The sequence below is a fragment of the Tachysurus fulvidraco genome, chromosome 11 (assembly GCF_022655615.1).
Source record: "Tachysurus fulvidraco isolate hzauxx_2018 chromosome 11, HZAU_PFXX_2.0, whole genome shotgun sequence".
Classification (NCBI taxonomy): Eukaryota; Metazoa; Chordata; class Actinopteri; order Siluriformes; family Bagridae; genus Tachysurus; species Tachysurus fulvidraco.
In genome coordinates, this window is record NC_062528.1 from 10,909,869 (window position 1) to 10,931,878 (window position 22,010).

At 38.5% G+C, this 22,010-nt stretch overlaps 3 protein-coding genes across 3 annotated transcripts; 1 reads left to right on the plus strand and 2 right to left on the minus strand.

Annotated features, from left to right (window-relative positions):
* Positions 1-2,954: 2,954 nt before the first annotated feature.
* Positions 2,955-9,744, minus strand: dhrs13b.2 (dehydrogenase/reductase (SDR family) member 13b.2). The gene is made up of 8 exons (XM_027147319.2): positions 9,463-9,744; positions 8,288-8,473; positions 7,934-8,188; positions 7,491-7,820; positions 6,061-6,390; positions 5,755-5,847; positions 4,602-4,618; positions 2,955-3,992 (listed from the first exon to the last, which is right to left on the minus strand). The coding sequence occupies exons 1-8, from the start codon at positions 9,587-9,589 to the stop codon at positions 3,984-3,986; spliced, it is 1,347 nt and encodes a 448-aa protein (XP_027003120.2). The 5' UTR covers positions 9,590-9,744; the 3' UTR covers positions 2,955-3,983.
* A 102-nt stretch (positions 9,745-9,846) lies between these two features.
* Positions 9,847-14,123, plus strand: gemin4 (gem (nuclear organelle) associated protein 4). The gene is made up of 2 exons (XM_027147301.2): positions 9,847-10,012; positions 10,846-14,123. Exons 1-2 carry the CDS (start codon positions 10,003-10,005, stop codon positions 14,028-14,030), a joined length of 3,195 nt encoding a protein of 1,064 aa, XP_027003102.2. The 5' UTR covers positions 9,847-10,002; the 3' UTR covers positions 14,031-14,123.
* Positions 14,124-16,790: 2,667 nt separating this feature from the next.
* Positions 16,791-20,542, minus strand: LOC113643218 (dehydrogenase/reductase SDR family member 13-like). Its single transcript, XM_047820294.1, has 5 exons — positions 20,203-20,542; positions 18,938-19,056; positions 18,617-18,740; positions 17,849-18,175; positions 16,791-17,727 (listed from the first exon to the last, which is right to left on the minus strand). The coding sequence occupies exons 1-5, from the start codon at positions 20,324-20,326 to the stop codon at positions 17,468-17,470; spliced, it is 954 nt and encodes a 317-aa protein (XP_047676250.1). The 5' UTR covers positions 20,327-20,542; the 3' UTR covers positions 16,791-17,467.
* Between the last annotated feature and the right edge of the window lie 1,468 nt (positions 20,543-22,010).

Here is a 22,010-nt window from a genome sequence, read left to right on the forward strand (position 1 = left end):
ATTCGAACCATTTTTGGCAGGCTTTATATGCCTGACTCATGCACAAACATAAACATATTCATGTCTTTCACTTGCCATTGTTTTTTAGTCACTTTTTTATAGGGTTGTTTTTTTGTTACTGCTATGTCTCGCATCTGTGCTGGATTTGAATAGGAAGGCTCATGATGCAGTGCATACATACAATACTGTATGTGTATTTAATGCAGATGAACCTGCTACAATTGAATATTGCCTGAAGCCATTCACACACATTTAGCTTTCTCCATAATCCTTCACACATCACCTGTAGAGAATTTGTTTAATTCATGCATTCATTCATTCATTCTTCTTCAGCACTCGCTTTATCATTTTCAAGTTTGTGGTAAATCCAAATCCTATGATGGGAATACTGGACCCTTATTGACACCTAGTGCTGTTTTAGCATAAATAGTCCAACTATTGGCATGATTTGGGTGGTGGGAGAGATACAGAGGAAACCATGAGAACATTGGGAGAACATGTGAAACTCCACCCAGACAGTAACCTGAGCTCGGAATCAAACTGGGAACTCTGGAACTGTGAGAATGTAAATGTTCCTAGTATACTTATTTGAATATAACCTAATTATATATGACTGACTTTTTAAAAAGCAACAACACTATCTAAAATTCAGAAATCTGGACCTGCATTGTCTTTTTTGAGCAATAAGCTAGATATCAAAAGATATCATTTATGCACTAATAGCACTTACTGACATACTGTAAATGTCATATGAATCAAATTTCATCCCATGAATTACACATTCAATGTGTTAACATAATACACTGTCCGTGAGAACATACTGGTTTCTTGTACCTATTTATACATTTTATTACCAGAATAGTTCACTCTTAAGTGGAACATTAATAAAATTGTGCTCAGAGGTCTGGCTGCTTTCAGACATATTTAGAAGTACATCCCATCTCCAAAATGTCCTCAGAGTTCCTGAAAGATACTGAGAGGAGACACTGTGTATCTGTGAGCTATTTCACAGGCCAAAAACAACCTTCCCATGGTAACAGCTGGTCTCTGCAGGGGCTGACCACAATAACAGTGAAAAGACACTGACATTGGGGGTGGAGTGTGTGTGTGTGTGTGTGTGTGTGTGTGTGTGTGTGTGTGTGTGTGTGTGTGTGTGTGTGTGTGTGTGTGTGTGTGTGTGTGAATTTTGTGAAAAACCATGGATGGATTACACAAAGAAACAGGCATTGAGTTCTTTCCATGCTCAGGAAATGATAGGTGATTAAGCTTAAGAGTGCAAGATGATCACATGGACACTGCTTTCACTCCAGTGACCAAGCAGGAGAGGAGATTGCATCTCAAACCCAAGCAGATATTACAAACAGCCTCACACACCCACAAAAGCATATGATGTGTTGAGGGCAGAGCAGTGAACAAGAGTTAATGAGGTTAGTGAGATCAAATTAGGTCTAAACCATTGAAAATATTTATGGGATACAATGGCTGGTAATTATAGAAATGGCCCACTAACTACAAATGGTGAACAAATGCTTTTAGCAAAGTATTAGGTCATCTGGTAAAGGCAAAGAAAACATAATTATTGTGCACACCCAACCGCAAGCCCAACTATTTGTGCCTGGATCCGACCAGCATCTCAGGTCTCTCCACCATAATGAAATGTGATCTAATACTTTAAGCATACTCTCATTTCCACAGTCAATATCCAATGCTAAATTTCCTGTTGGGCCCAAGAAAAGCTTTAGCTACCCATTACAAAACACTAATTCAGTCATTAGCAATTTTCCCAGAACTTAGATGCATGTCAGTGAGCTTACAGGTGCATGTGCTGGCAGTGCGCCCTAGACTGCCCGGCTTTGGAAACAAAACAATCTCTCCCTGGCTACACGTTGACTTTTATTACAGACTCCCTTCTGCTCCCAGTGTGAGCCAGGCCTGTTTGTTTTTCCTCCCCATCTGTAATTAAGTCAAAAGCCACATTCTCTCTCACTGAGAAAGAGATGAGCCGAAGACCACAGCCGTTTTAGTGAAGCCGGCTTCACGGACTCACTAACACCAGTCAAGGGGGTTGATTCCAGCGGAGCTGGCCTTTCCAGGGTCTTAACTCCAAACAAAACAGTCTATTATGGACTTGTTCTAAAAATGTCAATTGACTAAATGGAAACTGACGGACGCAATAGCAGGATGAGAGCCTTGCTGATGTAATGCAAACTTTTCAGTTTTCCATCCTTAAGCTGTATTTTAGGTGTTCCCAGATGAGCCGTTTCCACTTTACTCATTTTAGCACTGTGGTGTGTGGCCAAATACTGACCCATCGCTGTTCCTACTGCTGACCCCCCAGGCATGTTTGTTGCCACAGATCCTTTCGTCTGAGTCGGTCTTCTGCAGTTCCTTGTACATTTGTATTCCACACTCAAATGGCTACTCATCAATAACAAGTGTTAAAGTGCAATGGTAAGAATCCAGTATAAACTGGAGAGTATGATTTTCAGTATTAACAGAAAACAACTGACTTCACTAATGATAAGTGTGATAGCTAAGTGAGCAGATATCAGACATGTTGAGGTGGGGAAATGTACTGGGAGGCACTGAGGAACAGCTGTCATTCCTAACTGAAGTGTTTATAGTGTGGTACCTAACAGGGTATCGGGGGCGCAACACGACTACTTCATATGCAGAGATTTAACCAAGCATATGCCAGGATACCTTCAAAGGTCTTCAGGCAGGCCATCAGAGTCATGTTACAGCCAAAATTAAGAGAGAACAGCAGCATGTCCTAATCATCTATTGCACATAGCTGTTTCATCTAAAAGCTCATTTACTAATGTGGAAAATTATGTGATTCATATAGCAGCATACAATTTATAGCACCCGGTGGTTTGAAGATTCTGTGAGCCTTAACAAAGTCAAAGCAGATAAACAATTCAACAAGAAATGAACTCCGAGTAGACAATAACTTTACAGTTATTATTATTTTTTATTTATGAATCATTATTATCATCATTTATGAATATTATTAATAACAACAATTTAAGGTCCAACAGCTGAATAATTTGACTATCTTAAACAAAACTTGATTCATAAACTGTTTAATTATGCAGTATTTTTAACGATGGCCAGAGCCAGAGCCATCAGAAACAAAAACAAAGTATTCCCATTTTCTCTTCTAATTATCAGTATTTTATTATTTATCACTATGTGAATGTACTTACTTGCATCATCTTGCCAACTGTCATGCAATTTGCTTCAGAAGACTTTGTTATTCCACACAAATGGCTCCATTAGTACCCAAAATACTCAAAGTACATAAAGTACTTAAGGTACATAAGGTACTTTCAGTACTTAAAGCACTTTCGATACTTTGGGTACTTCCGGTACATTGGGTACTTCCGGTAATTTGGGTGCTTTTGGTGCCTAGGGTACTTTTGGTACTTCGGGTACTTCAGGTACTTTTTGGCACTTAAGGTACTTTCAGTACTTTGGGTGCTCAAGGTACTTTCGGTACTTTGGGCACTCAAGGCACTTTCGGTACTTAGGATGCTTTCAGTACTTTCAGTACTTAGAGTGCTCAAGGTACTTTAGGTACTTGGGTACTTTGGGTACTTAGGGCACTTAAAGTACTTGGTACTTTGGGCACTCAAGGTACTTTCAGTACTTTGGGTGCTTATGGTACTTTCAGTACTTTTTGGCACTTTGGGTGCTTTCGGTTCCTAAGGTACTTTCGGTACTTAAGGTACTTTGGGTATTTTAGGTACTTTACAGTAGGTACTTTGAAGTATTCAGGTAGTCAAAGCAATTTGAGTGTAAATAGCCTCATAAACCATAAGATCAGACACTGTAGTTCACAAGAGCCTCTTAGCTTTTCCAGCGATGCAGAAGGTACAGCAGGGGAGGTGGAAGGGGTGGGGAGGAGGAAGAGGTAGAGAGAGGGATATGGTGTCGTCTGTCTCCATGGAGTAGAGATATAATTCCTTTGGCATGGGCTCTCAGAACCTCTGCACACAGGAGACACTATGTAAACACACAATGTAAACAGACACATGGCAAACATCTGCACTTATATCTCCACACACACACACACACACACACACACACACACACACACACACACACACACACACACACACACACACATTTTGCTACTTGTGTGGTCTGCCCAGGAAAATCTTCATATGCGTTATTTTTTATTTGCACTGATTAATACAGTTTATGAGAATAAATAATTCTTAAAATCATGACCGTAATTTAGACTAATTTAGTAACTTAGAACCCTTAGAAAGCTTTCTGTTTTCAAATGTATTTTTGACAGCATTAGGCAAATATCCTCACGTTAGTGATTATTTTTACATATTCCTTTCACTACAGGAACATTGGATTCTTAGTATGCTTTAAACATGCACACCTGTGACTAGTTATTAATGCAGATAATTTGTGCTATGTCTGCACCTAAAAGTAACTCTGCAGTAACCAGAAGGAAGTCTTTCTATAGGAAGAATAAACAAACACAAAAAAAAACTTTCCTCATTTGAAACCATGCAAATTTGCTCTGCACTACGAAGCCCCACTCACATCAAGACAAACAACATTAAGATAGTTTCACTCACCTTCTTTCGTCTTCTTGCTGTGACAGAGAAAAATAAATCACATTTTCATATTGTATTCTCAATAAGTAGTACAATTATATTGGAATAATCACTTCTGATTCAGTTATTTGATTCTGTTTGAACAGTACATTGAACAATGCATTTGAATAAAATATAATACAATATTAAAACCTTTTTAATCACTAGAGATAAGTAAGACATTCAGAGTATACTCTAAATTTCAGAAATAATCTAGGATAAGGCTTTTTAAATTTATTCTTACACCCCCCACCCCCCACTAATTGTAAAAAAAAAAATTCATGGATCCTCATTAGTACAGATTTATTTCACTATTAAAAAAATTAAGCACAGAGGTGGAGACAAACCAAACTTAAGCGGCTTAAGCAGTGAGAGACATGCTCTAGACCTTATCCAGGTCTCAGTGATTTTTAGCTTGCTCATAGCCCTTCACGAGATTTATATATATTTGGGTTTATATGCATTCGTTTATGTAAGTATATGCAGTACATTTAGTGTGTACATGTAATTACTTTATATTTATATGTAATTCCAAGAAGCCTCTTTATAATTATTGTCTTTATTATTTTTTTTACCTTATCTCTAATTTTTGTCAGTACAACGGTTTGACAAAAAGTGAGTCTATTTAGTTATTTCCTGCTTTAACCATTGTTTGACACTGATACGCTGTGCTGTTTATTTTATTTTATATTATTCTTTACAATGTTTTAGCACATTCAGAATGAAAGCTTTTTAACTGCAAACAGTCCACATGAGTGGCTGGTGATGGGATCTGAAATCAGTGGGATGATCCACAGTTTTTCCTTCCTTTAAAGTGCAACTGTGGCCTTTTATTTGGATACTAGATGTGCTTTTTGCACTACATTTTTGGACATTACACAAACAATTTTTAATCTGTACAAACAATATTTATTGTGAGATAGTGCTAGTTAGTTTTTTCTCCATTATTAAATGTGCAATTGGAATCCATTTGACATTATATACAGCCATAATATCTGTGGCTATGATGTATTGGAATTTCCCCCTCTATGCCAAAATCATGTTGACCCAAATTCAAAACCACATTTATATATTAATATAAAAAAACAACAACAAATGATTAATGTAACATCATTTCAGAAAAAAAATCTCTTACCAGCAATAATCTGAGGCACCAGCCATATGAGAATTCCTATCATGACCATTATGAATACAAACACTGAGAGGTACCACAGTGTGGAGTCTTGCTCTAAACAGAGAGAAAAAGAGAAAATTACAGAAAGATATACAATATATCCAAATGTGACATTTAAGGATCTTACACCTTGTCTGCCATCTAGTGGTAGACATGTGGTAGTGGTACTTTAGGGGGTTTCCGACATGGTAAGTTTCATTTTGGTTTCCAGTTTAATAAATGCAGGTTAATTATCTGGAGAGTGTAATTGAGTCTGCTGTATTCTACCTGTGACAATGAGCGTGAAACTCTTGCGGATCGGTGTGCGCAGAGACTGATGTTGCACACGGCATGTGTACTTGTACCCAGAATCCTCAAGGTCAGGACTGAGCAGGAAGAAGGCTGAGAGCGAGTATGTACCATCCTGATTGTGGCGGTGGCTGGAGTACAGAACGTTTTTCATAACCTCAGGCAGGAGGCCAGATTCCACAGACTCTCGCAGCCAGTCAATGGTCACATCGAGTGGGTAGTAACCCTGAGTGTCACACACCACCTTCCTCTCCTCACCCAGGGTTAAAGACAAGGTTGATCCCACGTTCATTGTTACACGCGGTGGTTCTGGTGGGACGTAACAGACAGCAACAAAAGCAGACGGATACAATAAGAAGCAAGATTAAGTTGTTGATTAATGGATAAAAATTTTAGATAGCAGTAGTTACCCTTAGCAATTATAGTTGCTCATTTTGCTCATATTTCATATAAAGTAGTTTATATAATGATCATATTTTAAATTGTGAAGTAGCCTACAAAAATCTTTACATGGTGAAACTCTGAAATCCAGTAATATTTTGGACTGACTGATTATACCACACTGAATGTTTATAACTCCTAAATGGACTCCTAACATAACTTTACAGAAAGATAACAAGACAGGATAACAAAGCACAAGTCATTATATGTTATTTTGGTAAAAGTACCATGTATGGTCAAAAGTATTCAGGCACTTGACAATCACACCTGTATGTGCCTTTTCTTAAACCATGGGCATAAACAAGGTATTTAGAGCTATTTATGGGCATTAAGAGCTGGTGTATATAATAGCTGCTGCTCTTCTGGCAAGGCTTTCCACTAGATTTGGAGTGTGTTCATTAAGCCACAAGAGCAATAGTGAGGTCAGGCACAGAAGATGAGCGAGGAAGCCTGGGTTACAGTATGTGTTCCAGTTCACCCCAAAGGTCTTAAATAGGGTTGATGTCAGGGCTCAGGACACCTGAGTTCTTCCACACTGACCTTGGTAAAACATGACTTTCATGGAACTTGCTTTATGCACATGGGCACTGTTTTGATGCCATGACATTGTCCTTAGTTCCAGTGAAGGTCAGAATTACATACCTAGGGAAACTTTAAACAGCATACAAAGACATACAAAGACAATTATGTGATTCCAATTTTGTAGCAATAGATTGAGGAAGGCACACAGATTGAGGATGCGTGTGATTGTCAGGTGTCCCAATGAATTTGGCCATATACAGTACATAGTGTGTGTTAAAGTCTGTTTTGAAAATGTGGTCCAAATTAGTTTTTAAGCTCATAAGATTTGGCTCATAAACATTTGGTCATTAATACAGAGCCTTAGCTGCTGATCTATAATTATTCTTCCACATTTATAACCAATAATTTAACACTCTGCTTTGTAAAACCATCCTTGAGTGTCCCACCTTGAATGTTGAGAACAATTTCACTGTTGTAGTGGAGAGGTGGGATGAACACCGAACATGTGTATGTGCCCTCGCTTGTCTGCTTAGTGAGTGGTATTTTCAGAGAGGCATCTCCTGCTGCAAGAGTTTTCACAGACACTCCGCTGCCTTCATGCTTGCCTGTGCGGCTCGAGTAGCTGAAGAGTTTGGTGCGCTCACCACGCCGTTGTAGGATCCACTCCACTGTCACATTTGCCTGCCTGTGGTCCACAGCAAACTGACAGTGCAGGGTCTGCTCCTTCGTGAGGCCCACATGAATTACAGGTGTGCGTGTCAGGACAACCATCGTAGCTGTTTAAACAGTGAAGAAGGCAAAGCTAATAGGATGCAGTAGAGGAACATAATACCATACAACAAAAGCCCTGATAATCAATCTATTAGATTAATAGTGTGCTCATGATTACCTGTAGAGCTCAAAAGCTCTCTGTCTCCAATTTCAATCTTCTGAATGCCTTCCTGTGCAGGTGTGTGTCTGAGAAAGGTGGTGAGGTGAAACAAGCCCTGATCATGACGGAGAGTACATGTGAACCAGACATCATGTTCCTGTGCACCAAAACCAGGCCAACGCATTACAATCCCTTTAGTGTTATATCTCTGGATCTCACATTGCAGCGAGTCCTTGTCACCTTCCACATAATGCGTCATATCCACCTTTGATGCTACATAAAAAATACAATAACACATTTGTTAGTCCATCTATGACCCATTAAAATGGTTCTAAAAGTTGCTAATTAAAGGTCTGCTAATTATGTACTCACGTGTGACAAGGAAAGTGATAGCATTGGGGTTTATAGGACTGTCTCCTGAATTCCCAAACTGCAGTCCTGCACTTCGATGGTGAAACTTAATTTCTTTATGACCCTCATCATTTATTTGTTCTGTCTCATCCAGAAATAAACATGGCAGCCACTGGACATCATATAACCTCTGAGTTCCATATACACCTGCTCACACAGAAAATGTCTTTCAACAAAATGTCACTGTAGGTTCGAGCTGGAGATCAAAATAACATTACTTGAGTTTAACATAATTAAAACCAGAACAAACATTACTGCAGCTCATCAGCACACACACACACACACACACACACACACACACACACACACACACACACACACACACACACACACTCACTACAGATAATTAAGTGAGGCCAATCTGCCTACCACTAATGTCGTTGGACTGGATGGGGAAACCTCCAAGAGTGGGGAGAACATGCAAACACTAACTACTAAGCCACTCTGCCCCCTGCTACTCATAATGTATTAAACATTGGGATTAAAACACATTCAATTTCGAGACTAAAGGCAAGACCCTACAGACATAATTAAAAATTGTGTTTATGTCTAAAATAGAAATGCCAGCAGTAATATGTCTACTTCACAACCAATTTATTATCTTAATCAGCCTAGTGGTTATGGCATTGTTAAGGCTACTAATCGGAAGGTTGTGAGTTCAATCCCTGGTCCACCAAGCTGCCACTGTTGGGCCACTGAGCAAGGCCCCTAAGTCACTCTGAATAAGAGTGACTTAGGGTGACTAAATGTAAATGTGACTAAATGTAAATGTGACTAAATGTAAATGTAGCACTTTAATGCAAACAAGTACAAATATTTTTTTCTTTTATTGTTGAACTTGTTTTCCCCTCAGTTCAATATAGAATTTATTGAGGAATTTCTCAAAATGTTCATCATTCTTATTGTTATAATGATCGAATACAATGCAATTGTATTGTCTTGATGAAATGACAAATAAATAAATACCATTCCAACAATATTTTTTATTAGAATCGTCATAAATCGAAATGATCTCAGCTGTCAAACTGCTTACAAGAGGTGGACTAGAAATGAGTATTTCCTGGTTAGTGGTCCATTAGTTTTATTATCATATTAACTACAGACACAAACAACAACAAGACGTTAAACTAGCTCACCTGAAAACCAGAAAACAAGGAAAAATCCACCAACAGCAGTAATCATTATAGACCCAGTTTCAAAGATCTGCAGCCGGAGAGCCAACAAACCGCCATGAAAATAAACTGCTTTCACTTTCGTTTCCATATAAACGCATGTAGCACCTGATCCTCAGCAAGGCGCGCGCTGTGCACAACATCTCTTCTTCTGTCTTCCTCAAGACCTGAGCAACATACAGCCTTATTGCTCTTTATGACTTGCCCCAATCTGACTGGAGCACACTGTTTTATAAAACACGAGGAAGGAAAAAACGGCTAGAATTTAGCCAGGAATCCATGAAAGTCTCTGAACGCACGGTGACGCTGCTCACACACAGACGCACTTATGGGTTGCTTTGAGCTTCTCTTCTCTGCATCTCGTTGACGCGGAACCGCGTAGAAAAGTCTCTGCTTTCCAACGTTCACGCAGCATCACGTGTCTTACAGCGCGAACACGCACTTTAGTTGTGGTCTAAACTCATTTCTACACTATTAGACTTTTAGGCTCCAAGCTAAACAATTATGGACCAAGGTAATAAAGTATTAAGTTGTATTCATGCACATTCTCTTTACTTCTAACGCGCGAGTGTTTTTGATGTGTTCGTTTGATGATACACAATTTATCTTATTTTTGTATTTTAACTGTAATTTGTTGTATGGCATTTTTATGTGACTGTGACTAAGTTCATTCATTTAATTCATTCATAGTTAGCTATGGCAGGAGTCAGTGGATATGTAGTCTGTCCGTGATGTACAGTATATAAAAACTATAAAAACATAAGCATGTTTGTGTGTGTGATATATGTATATGTGTGTATATATATATATATATATATATATATATATATATATATATATATATATATAAATAAATATATATTTATATGTGTATATATGTGTGTGTGTATGTGTGTGTATGTGTGTGTATATATATATATATATATATATATATATATATATATATGTATATGTGTGTGTGTGTGTGTGTGTGTGTGTGTGTGTATACATACATATATATATATATATTGTGTATTTAAAATGACAGTGAAATAAAGACATTTATTTTCTAATTTAACTGAATAGGAATAAATCATTATATTTGATTTCTTATTACTGTTTGTATTCTTTATCATCACTAATATTCATAATGTTTCAGTCTTGGCTTGTTGTCCTATTTTGTAGCCAGTGTACAGTACCCGAAACATCTGTGAAATGATTATTCCAGAAAGTATTAATGATTAATCTGACTTGCATTGCAGCTGTAAAGCATAAAATTACCTTGATAGACAAAAACATGCATGCTAAAAAGTGGTGATGGAAACCATTTTAACAGCAATGTTACATTGTTGTCTGTTTTGCCTTCAGAGTCCTGGCTGACCTGTGAGAAGTCTGCAGTCTTGCAGGGGGGATTTCTTCTGGCAAATCAGTTGTGTCAGCCAGAGCCTCTGTCTGCTTTGAGAAAGGAGGACTGGAAGCACGTCGGATGCCCTATTGTTCAGGCAGTCACCGAAGTATGTGGACAGTTGTGTGTAACCAAGCATGATAGGCTTCACTGGAGAAAGAGGATTCTGTGTATTCTGTGGAGTAAAATTTTGGAAAATGAGAGAGGGGATGATCTTGATATCAGTTGGAAGGAAAATCCGTTATTTGCCTTTCAGAATAGCCTCCCAAATATTAACCATACTTTAATGTTTGAACTGATCAAATCCATGGGCTTCTTCAGGATTTATGTTGAATTGCTGCAGTGCTTTGAACCAGTTCATCAGCGCACAGAGCTGGAGAAATTGGTCAAACACGTTGCAAAGGACACTACAGAACCTGATGTAAAATTTTTGCTGGAAGTGTGGTGGGAGCTGTTGAAAGAAAGGCAAGAAACTGAGGACAACCATGACCAAATCTTTACAGCCTGGTATGTTCATTTCACACGGACCCTCTCTGACTGCTCACCACAAGCTTCAAAACGATTTAAACCTGACCCAGATGTGGAGGTGTCCAACACATGCATAATGTCCATCTTATTCCAAGTATTACAGGACATAAAGGATGCTGTAATGTCATCTGAAATATGTTATTTTGCTCTCTCCAACTGCCTAGATATGCTGTACACCTACTTTCTGTTGAACCATGCAACGGACATCCCAGCTGAAGTCAAACTCCAAAACATTGCCCACTCGGTAAGCCTGCAAAAGAGAAATAATCCTTTAGAAGATGTTGATCTTATTCGGGTCATCCGTGAGTCTCACAGAGATCTTCTTGCTATACTCACTCCTGCTCGGAGCAAACCGTCTGGAATTACACTGAGCCAAGCCATGGATACAATACTTGAATTAATGTGTGCATGGAAAAACAAAGGGTTATTGAAGATGCCCACTAATGACCCAAGTGCTTTAGCAATCCGTCTCAAGGATAGTCTGGACAGAGTTCTTAAAACTTTGGAAATCCATTCTGGAAACCTGGAGGGAAATGAACAGATGGTAAATAGTTTGAAAAGAACTTTGGAAGATTTGCTTGCATCCACATCTTTTAATGTACCTGAAAGTTCATCAAATGAGATAGAAAGTGTTGCCATAATGATCATTGACAGCAATTTGAAGGGTTTTGAGGATCTCCCTAAACTTTTTGCCTCCAAACTGAGCCAGAGTTTTGGTGATACAGAGTGGTTAAGCTGCCTTGAAAGAAACAAAGGTACATTTCAGAAAAAAGACCTGGTCATGGCCTTGGTCTCTTCTCTTATATACAAATGCCAAAACAATGATGTGAAACACTGCAAAAAGTTCAAAGATATTGTTGTGGAAATATTTTCCCAGCTGCCTTTGCCAGATAAGAATTCAGTTCTTTCTGAAATTCTTACCTTATCTAAGAAGGGTTTGCATGGCTGTCTTCCCAGTGCTGTAACCGTAGGCTATGATGAAGAGCTCAATCTTGCATTCAATTGTATTATTCAAGGTGACGCAAAAAACAACTTGAGCTCAGCTGTCAGTGCTGTGGCACGTGTGGCCTTCCAGAACCCTGAGGCCACGATGCACCGGTGCTGCCACATGGCTGTGGTGAACCTTGGTGCTCATACATTCCTTGCTCAGATTCTCCAACAGCTTTCTGGATTTATGAGCAAAAGGGACCCGAGTGGGACAAGAAGCAAAGAACACAACCTGTTATTCAGATGTCTGCAAGATACGATGTGGAACAAACTTTCTTCAAATCAAGAGGAAGAACAGTTTCTTTGTTTCCTGTCATCATTAATAGAGTCCAAAATAACTGGGCAAAGGGGAGAAGAACTAAGCTTTCTCCTGCCAGAGGATATTGTACATGCTTTTGTCTTGCCTTACCTTTCCTTTTCAAGCCCTCAACCATGCAGACTTGAAGTGTGCCTTCGACTTTTACAATCAGCATTGGCCCAAATATCCACAGATGATGACACTCACTGGATAATGAACTGCTCTCCATTTGCTCTCCTGTACTGTCTTGCTCAGCTTATGAATAATTGCAGTAAGTGCTGGGAACAACAATTAGAGGGCGATATTGTTATAACTCTTGAATCCAAAGAGTTGTTGATCTCAATTTTGACCACAATGGGCAAGGCAGTTGGCAAGGAAGTGGCTCTTACTCCTAGTACTTGGTCCAGAGCACTTTCTTGGCTTTATGCAAAAGTGGAAAAACTTGACTGGACTGTCCGCTTTCACCTAAAACAAGTGTGGGGAGAGCATTTCAAATATGAAGTGCCAAGCTCCCTTATGGCTGTATCTGTGCTTTCTGAGCAGGAGTGGTCTGGATTAGAATTGCCTCATTATGGTCAAGGCACTGGCCTTTTGGCCTGGATTGAATGTTGTTGTCTGTCAGATCACATTCAGGAAATAATGCTGGACACCCTATCTCTAAACATGCTGGACCCAGAGGAATTAAACATGTTCAGTAAAGGCCTGTTGGTTGCGGTGTCTCAGGTTCTCCCCTGGTGCACAGTTGGTGAATGGCAGAGGCTACTGAAAGTCTTGCATGAACTCCTCCAATCAAATAAGCTTCATGTACCATACTCCCTGGAATATGTGGACTTCCTCCCATTACTCAACCTTCGTTCATTTCCTAATGACTTGCAGGTGTCTGTATTTCTGCTTCGTATGTTTCAGCTGCTTTGTGGCTCCAGCTGTGCAGGATGGTTGCCTAAACAAGGCTGGGCGCATGTAGGCCTGCTATGTGCTTCTGCCATGAGGGGCATCATTGACTCTGTGAGGAACAAATTGCCACTCCAATCCACCACCTCTTCTAAAAGCCCCATAATGAGTATTGAAAATCTCAGTCAAGAGGTTCTGTTTGTGCTGACTCAGTTGTTCTGCCATGTTCTCCACATGCAGGTGATGATTCCTGGACAGCCAGAGCCTTTGTTTCTGTGTGCACTGGAAATTTTGTCTCACTATGAAGCTGTACTCTCTGCATACCCCAAAAGTAGCACTACCCTACAGGTAGCCAATACACGCCACTTCCTGACCACCATTACAGACAATCTGCAGTGCACAGACATGAAAGCTGTCCTACACCAGAAGATTGCTCAGCTGTGAGGATAATAATGCTTTTGCTTTACAAATAAACCTCTTGGTAAATTAAATACACTCTTTAATTTGCCCTCACAATAAAATACCATTAGCACAGCATTTCCTTGTTTCTAGTTAATTGACTTAGGAGATGAGGAAAAACAAAGACCTTTAAATTGTTTTGGTTAAATCCTGAAAGTTGGCACTTTGGTTACATTTTCAATTGTAAACAGGATAATATGTTAGATATTGACAGCAGTACCTCTATGCTCAGAACCCCAAACGATCATTCTAGACTTTTTTATTTTACGAAAGTACAAATGACAATTCTTAAATTTGAAATGAACTGAAATTTCCAAGGCCCAGTGGTTAAGACATTGACCTGCTGCTCAGAAGATTGTTCAAAGTTCAAATCCAAGAAACTCCAAGCTGCTACTGCTGTGCCCTTTAACAAGATAAAGGTGTCTGGTAAATGCTGTAAATGGGTACTCGAATGAATTACACAATAAAACGATGATGATTTCTGTTCTCGTAAACAAATGGTACAAAAAAGAATCAGGTTTTCCATGAAAGCTCTCTCTTCTACCCTGATTTGCGTTCTCACTCAGTAATATTCATCAATGGGTACTGGTAACACAGAATGTGCCTCTTATCTAATTAAATTAAATAAATGCTAATTAATTACATGCTAACTCAGGAAAGACTATGATAAAAACTTGGGTAGTTCTGAGTGGTCACTGGGTGTTCCTTGTGGACAATCTAGGTGAAAAACAGTATTTAGATCCAAATACAAGGAATTCCACATGTACATTTAATAGTTTTGAATGGAGACCATTTGAAATGTTTTAACTTGCATTGAAATGTTGTACCTCTTGCATTCACAATCAACTTTGCACACCAAAAGAGTAAAATTAGTAAACATGATCATTTTAAACATTATGCATCTTAGCAAGGGAGTTTCTTGAGGCAGAATTTAATTTGTGTGACATCAGATCACAAATCACTACTTTTCAGTCAAAGCTTAATTAACTTGTTTCTAACTTGTCAGTGCAGAGAGTGGTTTTTCCTTAATGTATGTTTTCATAGTCATTGAGTTCTGTCTATAAACACTATCCACTAATTACTTGTACAGTGCCTTGCAAAAGTATACATACCCATTGAACTTTTATACCTCAAGCTCAGTCATATTAAACTAATTCAAAATGTACCAAACTTTATAATTAAAGTCACACTTGACAAATACAACCTCTGCGATTGGACTGCAGACATGGAGTTAATCTGCTGCCTTATAAAGCTGGGAATTTCATCTGCCAGTTGTTCATTGTCATGTGTGGATATTATTAGAAGTAAAAGACAGTTTAATCATATACCATGATGTTTTTTAATAAGCTGAATTATTTTACTCCATACAAAACATTTAGATTACCCCTGAATAATTACAATTTGACCAAAAACAGTAGATTCAGCAGTTCTATATATTTCTCCACACAGAATTTATGAAAGTCTCTGAACCATTATATGAATATATATTGAATATTTGGTCCAGAGCTTATTTCATGCCAGGCCACATAACTTCTCGCTCACTTCCCAGAGCATTTCAAAGGGTGTTATTTGTCGACGCTATAAAGGAAAGTTGAGTGAACAAAAGAGGGCAGACCTACCGTTGGAAAGGATTACCCTGACCTACCATCTTTTACCAATGTAGGAGTGGATTTTTTTGGCCCCATTGAAGTAAAAAGAGGACGGAGTAAATTGAAGCGCTATGGGGTAATTTTCACTTATATGGCAAGTAGAGCAGTCCATTTGGAAATGGCATACTCTCTAGATACCGACTCATGCATTAATGCTATACGCATAATGCATTGGTGCGGAACGAGAGTTAAAGGAGGCTCTTATTGCATTGAACAATCAAAATATTCAAAAGGCTTTATTGCAGAAAGGAATTCAATAGAGCTTTAATTCTCCTACAGGTTCTCATTATGGAGGAGTATGGGAGCACTTAATTCGAATGGTCAGACAAATTCTTTGCGCTGTCCTTCGACAACAAACATTGGATGATGAATCACTGCAAACTGTTTTGTGTGAAGCAGAAGCAATTTTGAACGATCGACCTATTTCTAAATTATCCAGTGACCACAGTGATTTGGAAGCCCTCACACCAAATCACATCCTGCTTTTAAGAGGAAATCCTGTTCTGCCACCTGGATTATTTGAAAAGACTGATCTTTATTCCAAAAGAAGATGGAGACAGGTGCAGTATATTGCTGATTTATTCTGGAAAAGATGGGTACAAGAATATTTACCCTTGCTACAGAAGCACCAGAAATGGAACAAAGACCAAAGAAGCTTTGCGTTGGGAGACATTGTTATCATTGCTGACAATACTGCACCCCGTGGCTCCTGGTTACTTGGAAAAATCATAGATACTTATCCAGATAAAAAGGGCTGGTACGTCCAGTAAAAGTTCAGACCAAAAGCAGTATACTTGAACATCCAATTTCTAAGCTTTGCTTCCTTGTAGCAGCAGACTGAAGGGATTATGCAGTGTTTACATGGTGTTTAATCTTGTTGTCTCCTGTATATTTGTACACATTTCAAATTACTGTATGGCTCCATTCTATACGAGTTGTGTGATTGCCATAAGCAATTAAGGGGCTGGTGTGTAGGAGCCTTATATGAACATACCATGTTAAACCAGTAGGGGGCAATCTCTTTTAATGATTATAATGAGTGCACCTGGGATAGAGGAGTGTTTCTGTGTGTACGGGGGAAGCTCACAGTTTTTTGACCGTGAAATATGAGCGCGAATTGGATCTTTACCACGATATATGTGAGATGTATTGTGTTCGAGCATATACTTTCATCGTTTTGGAAATTTGTTAGTTGTTTAGCTACACATGTGATATGTTCAGGATTGGCGTGGACTATGAACTGTGGATGAATGAACAGTGGAACTATGGTGACTGTATGATATGCTTGTTCCAATAAAAGACACATAACAGCATATAAAGAACATTTGCCTTAATTGACAAAAAAGTATTCATACCCATTGAAGTTTTATTCCTCAAGCTCAATCATATTAAACTAATTCAAAACAGACAAAACTAATTCAAAATGTACCATACTTTATAATTAAAGTCACACTTGACAAATACAACCTCTGCGATTGGACTGCAGACATGGAGTTAATCTGCTGCCTTATAAAGCTGGGAATTTCATCTGCCAGTTGTTCATTGTCATGTGTGGATATTATTAGAAGTAAAAGACAGTTTAATCATATACCATGATGTTTTTTTAATAAGCTGAATTATTTTACCCCATAAAAAACATTTAGATTACCCCTGAATAATGACAATTTAACCAAAAACAGTAGATTCAGCAGTTCTATATATCTCTCCACACAGAATTTATGAAAGTCTCTGAACCATTATATGGCTTTTTGAATATTCGGTCCAGAGCTTATTTCATGGCAGGCCACACAACTTCTCGCTCACTTCCCAGAGCTTCTTAGCCACTGCATCATCCTTAGCCTTGGGCCAAACTTCCTTTAGTCCACAGTTGGAGAAATATCGACCACTCAGGCTTTCGATGCCTTCCTGGAGTGCACAGTACAAAGTTGTCTGGGTGCCTGACTCCACATCTTTGAAGAGCAGGGCTCCTACAAGTTTCATCAACATCTTTAACCATGGCTGAACATTGCGAGAAAACTCAGAATTGATAGCCCCTGCAAAACATAAGGTAGGACACTTAACTTAAGGAAATTTTTAAGCATAAAAGCAATAATAAAATGTCAGGCGATTTGTAAACACCGTCACCGATTCCTTAATGAACAGAACAATGCTGACCTGGGTGGAGGCTGTAGCATGTGACCTGAGTTCCTTGAAGCCTCTTTGCAAGCTCATGTGTGAACAGCACATTGCACAGCTTACTGTTGCTGTATATCTTGAAGGCATCAATCAAAGAGTTGCCTTTTCCAAATTCTTTGTGAGCAGTAAGTAGTTTAAAGTCAAGGTTCCCAAACTCATGGCACAATGAGGATACAGTAACAACTCTGCTTGGCCCACATTCTTTGAGTTTGTCCAGTAAGAGATTGGTCAGGAGGAAGTGACCGATATGATTGACTCCAAACATCAAACCAAGATCATCCTCTGTAGTGCCCTGCATAAAAACCCCTACAAGAAAACACATTTGCGCATTAAGAAAATGGGCTGTGGAGGAAATAATCAAGGCATATAATCAAACCCCAGGTGCGTGCTATTCATATCATGTCACTCCAATGTATTTGGCTGCTCAGCACATAATACAGATGTACTCCAACAGTCGTAGTAGTTCCCCCTTCTCACATTCAGTCAAATACAAGCTCCTGTAAGGCCTCACCACTTCCTATCTTTCAGACGTTCATACCCTTTGTCAGTATTTCAGGTCCAGTAATACTGATCTACTGGCGGTGCCTAAGATCAAACTGACAAACCTTTTACTACCTTGGCACCTAATCCACCCACTAAGGCCCTCATGACTGTTATGACTTCACCAAGAGTTATTTCAACCCTTTAACTTATGTGACCTTTCATAAACAGCACTGCTCAATGGCGTGGTACAGAACTCGACCAAACCTGCATTGTTGATAAGAATATCCAGTCTTTTTTCTGTTTTGAGGAACGTTTCAGCAAAGGAACGAATGGACTTCTGACTGGCCAGATCCAGCTGCATGAACACCACATTATTGCTTCGGCTCTCCTGAAAATAATATTATTCATGTAAAATCATCTAAGGGAGTACTACGGTTAAGCAAAAGAAACTTCCAGGGTAAATGTTCAGGAGTTAAAACACTGACAAACATTTTCCTAATTGCAACATGATTTTATTTGTCTTCATTTACATTGCCCCACTGTGCACGTAGGCATGGATGAAGGAGGAAATGTCAATTTTCTCACTCTTTTGACGATAGCCAGGGCTGCTTCAGCACGTACGACACTGCGGCAGGCCAGAATAACACGAGCTCCTCTCCGGGCCAAATCTACAGCTGCTTCCCTTCCAATCCCTGTGTTACTGCCTGCCAACAAAATTCAGGTAATGGTGACAAACACATTTATAAAGAACATGTTAGAAACATGTGAGAATTTAAAACAAGAAGAGTTATTATATGACTACATAGCAAGCCAAAAGTTATGGTATTATTTAAAATGGCAAAAGTGGACACCAAAATTTTATGCATGATGTAATGATGCCAGTCTCGAATTAAATGAGTTAATGTATGTATGCATTCTCTACGAACAGTGTGTCCAATGAATGCACTCATTAATAGAAAAAATATTCACAATACAAAGACCAAATCAATAAATGTTATTTTTATTTAATATTGAATGGATTGTTTGCATTAATATTTTGTTTGTTTTATCAACTCTGGTAATAAGATTAGTGAAATTTCACTGTTTTTGGTTGCTGTCTTTGCGGCTTTCCGCTGATTAACGTTATGCGCCTCCAGCTCTGACTGCGCGTGCGCCCGCTGCGCGTGCCGGTGTTTCTCGGTTCAGATAAAGCAGACAGCCGATGATGTACTTTTGAAAGACTACAACGCACGCGCCTAAAAGCAAAGTAAGAAAAATCGCTCTTGGATAAAACTGTTAAATAATTTGCTTTCCCATCGACGACATGATCTGCATTTTAACGTAATTTTTATTGTTTATTTTTTAAAGTAAAAATACTTTATAGTTTTAGGGTGGCTGAGACCACAGAACCGCCCCTGCCCGTGGCCGTATTTGCAAGGAATGTTTCTGTACATTGGAATGAAAGATTCTTCCTACCGGATGAAGTGCCTCTTATGCCTACCGAAAATCACTGAAATTTTACTTTTTACTTTTACTTCAAATACTTAAGTACATTAAATATCAGAAAATTACTTTTGATACTTGAGTACAGTATATATATATGTATGTGTGTGTGTGTATATGTATGTGTATATATATATATATATATATATATATATATATATATATATATATATATATACACACATACATATACACACACACACATATCTCAGACTTTTACTTGACTAATATTCTAAAAGGCAACCTGCACTTCTACCAAAGTCTTTTACTAGTGCGATACTTGTACATTTACTCAAGTATTGCTTTCTAGTACTTTATACAACACTGAACCCAGGCAGCACAACACCGACACAGACACAAACACTTGCCGGTAATGATCACTGTTTTGCCGTGAAGCTCTTTCTTGCTCTTGCATCTCTTTCCTGACACAAATTTCCGAATTAAAATAAAAGATCCTGCGAGAGCTCCGGCGAACAGAATAAGGGCAGACATGACTGGTTTACACACTTCCGGTGTGAGTCAGCTTTAAAAACACAACAAAACTGGACCAACGAGTTGAGCTTCTAAAGTCAGCAACAATTCTTTAACAGACCGACAACTTTTAATTAGTGTTTAGAGACAGAAATTATTTTACTTAATTAATTTTTATTTTATTTAATACTCCTGACAGAAGGTACAGCTGTGTGTGAAGTATTCGCAATAAATTAATAAATCAATTTGTTAATATTAAAAAGATATACACTCGGTGTCCACGTTTATGCAGCAATCTGATCAGCCAATCATGTGGCAGCAGTGCAATGATGTTTGTATAACACCTCAAGAGCTTCTGGTCATGTTCATATCAAAGATCAGTGGCTTTGTGATTATGGCACATGGAGGTCAGTTTGAAATTGCTTTTGATATATGATGTGTGGTCTGAGATGCCTTTCTGTTCAACACGGTTGTAAAGAGTGCAGATTTGAGTTACTATAGACTTCCTGGAATCTCCTTCCTGGATGGTTCCTGGACAGCCAGAGCCTTTGTTTCTGTGTGCACTGGAAATTTTGTCTCACTATGAAGCTGTACTCTCTGCATACCCCAAAAGTAGCACTACCCTACAGGTAGCCAATACACGCCACTTCCTGACCACCATTACAGACAATCTGCAGTGCACAGACGTGAAAGCTGTCCTACACCAGAAGATTGCTCAGCTGTGAGGATAAAATAGCAACTTCATGCTTTTGCTTTACAAATATACCTCTCTACACTCTTTAATTTGTCCTCACAATAAAATGCTACTAGCACAGCATTTCCTTGTTTCTAGTTAATTGGCTTAGGAGATGAGTAAAAACAAAGACCTTTAAATTGTTTTGGTTAAATCCTGAAAGTTGCCACTTTGGTTACATTTCCAATTGTAAACAGGATAACAGGATAATATGTTAGATATAGTTTGACAGCAGTACCTCTATGCTCAGAACCCCAAACGATCATTCTAGATCTTAGATCCAAATACAAGGAATTCCACATGTACAATTAATAGTTTTGAATGGAGACCATTTGAAATGTTTTAACTTGCATTGAAATGTTGTACCTCTTGCATTCACAATCAACTTTGCACACCGAAAGAGTAAAATTAGTAAACATGATCATTTTCAACATTATGCATCTTAGCAAGGGAGTTTCTTGAGGCAGAATTTAATTTGTGTGACATCAGATCACAAATCACTACTTTTCAGTCAAAGCTTAATTAACTTGTTTCTAACTTGTCAGTGCAGAGAGTGGTTTTTCCTTCATGTATGTTTTTTTCATAGTCATTCAGTTCTGTCTATAAACACTATCCACTAATTACTTGTACAGTGCCTTGCAAAAGTATACATACCCATTGAACTTTTTCACATTTTGACACGTTACAACCACAAACAAAAATGTGTTTTATTAGGATTTTATGTGATAGACCAACACAAATTGGCACATAATTGTGAAATGGAAGGAAAATTATAAATGGTGTCCAAATATTTTTTTACAAATAAATATCTGAAAAGTGGGGTGTGCATTTGTATTCAGCCCCACTGAGTCAATACTTTGTAGAACCACCTTTCGCTGCAATTACAGCTGCAAGTATTTTGGGGTACAGTATGTCTCTACCAGCTTTGAACATGTAGAGAGTGAAATTTTTGCCCATTCTTCTTTGCAAAAT

Excerpts from the sequence above, each read along its gene's own strand:
- dhrs13b.2 (XM_027147319.2), bottom strand. The coding sequence starts at position 9,589 with ATGGAAACGAAAGTGAAAGCAGTTTATTTTCATGGCGGTTTGTTGGCT. Across the intron at positions 8,189-8,287 it reads TATCACTTTCCTTGTCACAC|CATCAAAGGTGGATATGACG; the intron begins GTGAGTACATAA and ends TTTTTTATGTAG. Across the intron at positions 6,391-7,490 it reads AATTGTTCTCAACATTCAAG|AACCACCGCGTGTAACAATG; the intron begins GTGGGACACTCA and ends ACGTCCCACCAG.
- LOC113643218 (XM_047820294.1), bottom strand. The coding sequence starts at position 20,326 with ATGTCTGCCCTTATTCTGTTCGCCGGAGCTCTCGCAGGATCTTTTATT. Across the intron at positions 18,741-18,937 it reads CCCTGGCTATCGTCAAAAGA|GAGAGCCGAAGCAATAATGT; the intron begins GTGAGAAAATTG and ends TATTATTTTCAG. Across the intron at positions 18,176-18,616 it reads TATTCTTATCAACAATGCAG|GGGTTTTTATGCAGGGCACT; the intron begins GTTTGGTCGAGT and ends GTTTTCTTGTAG.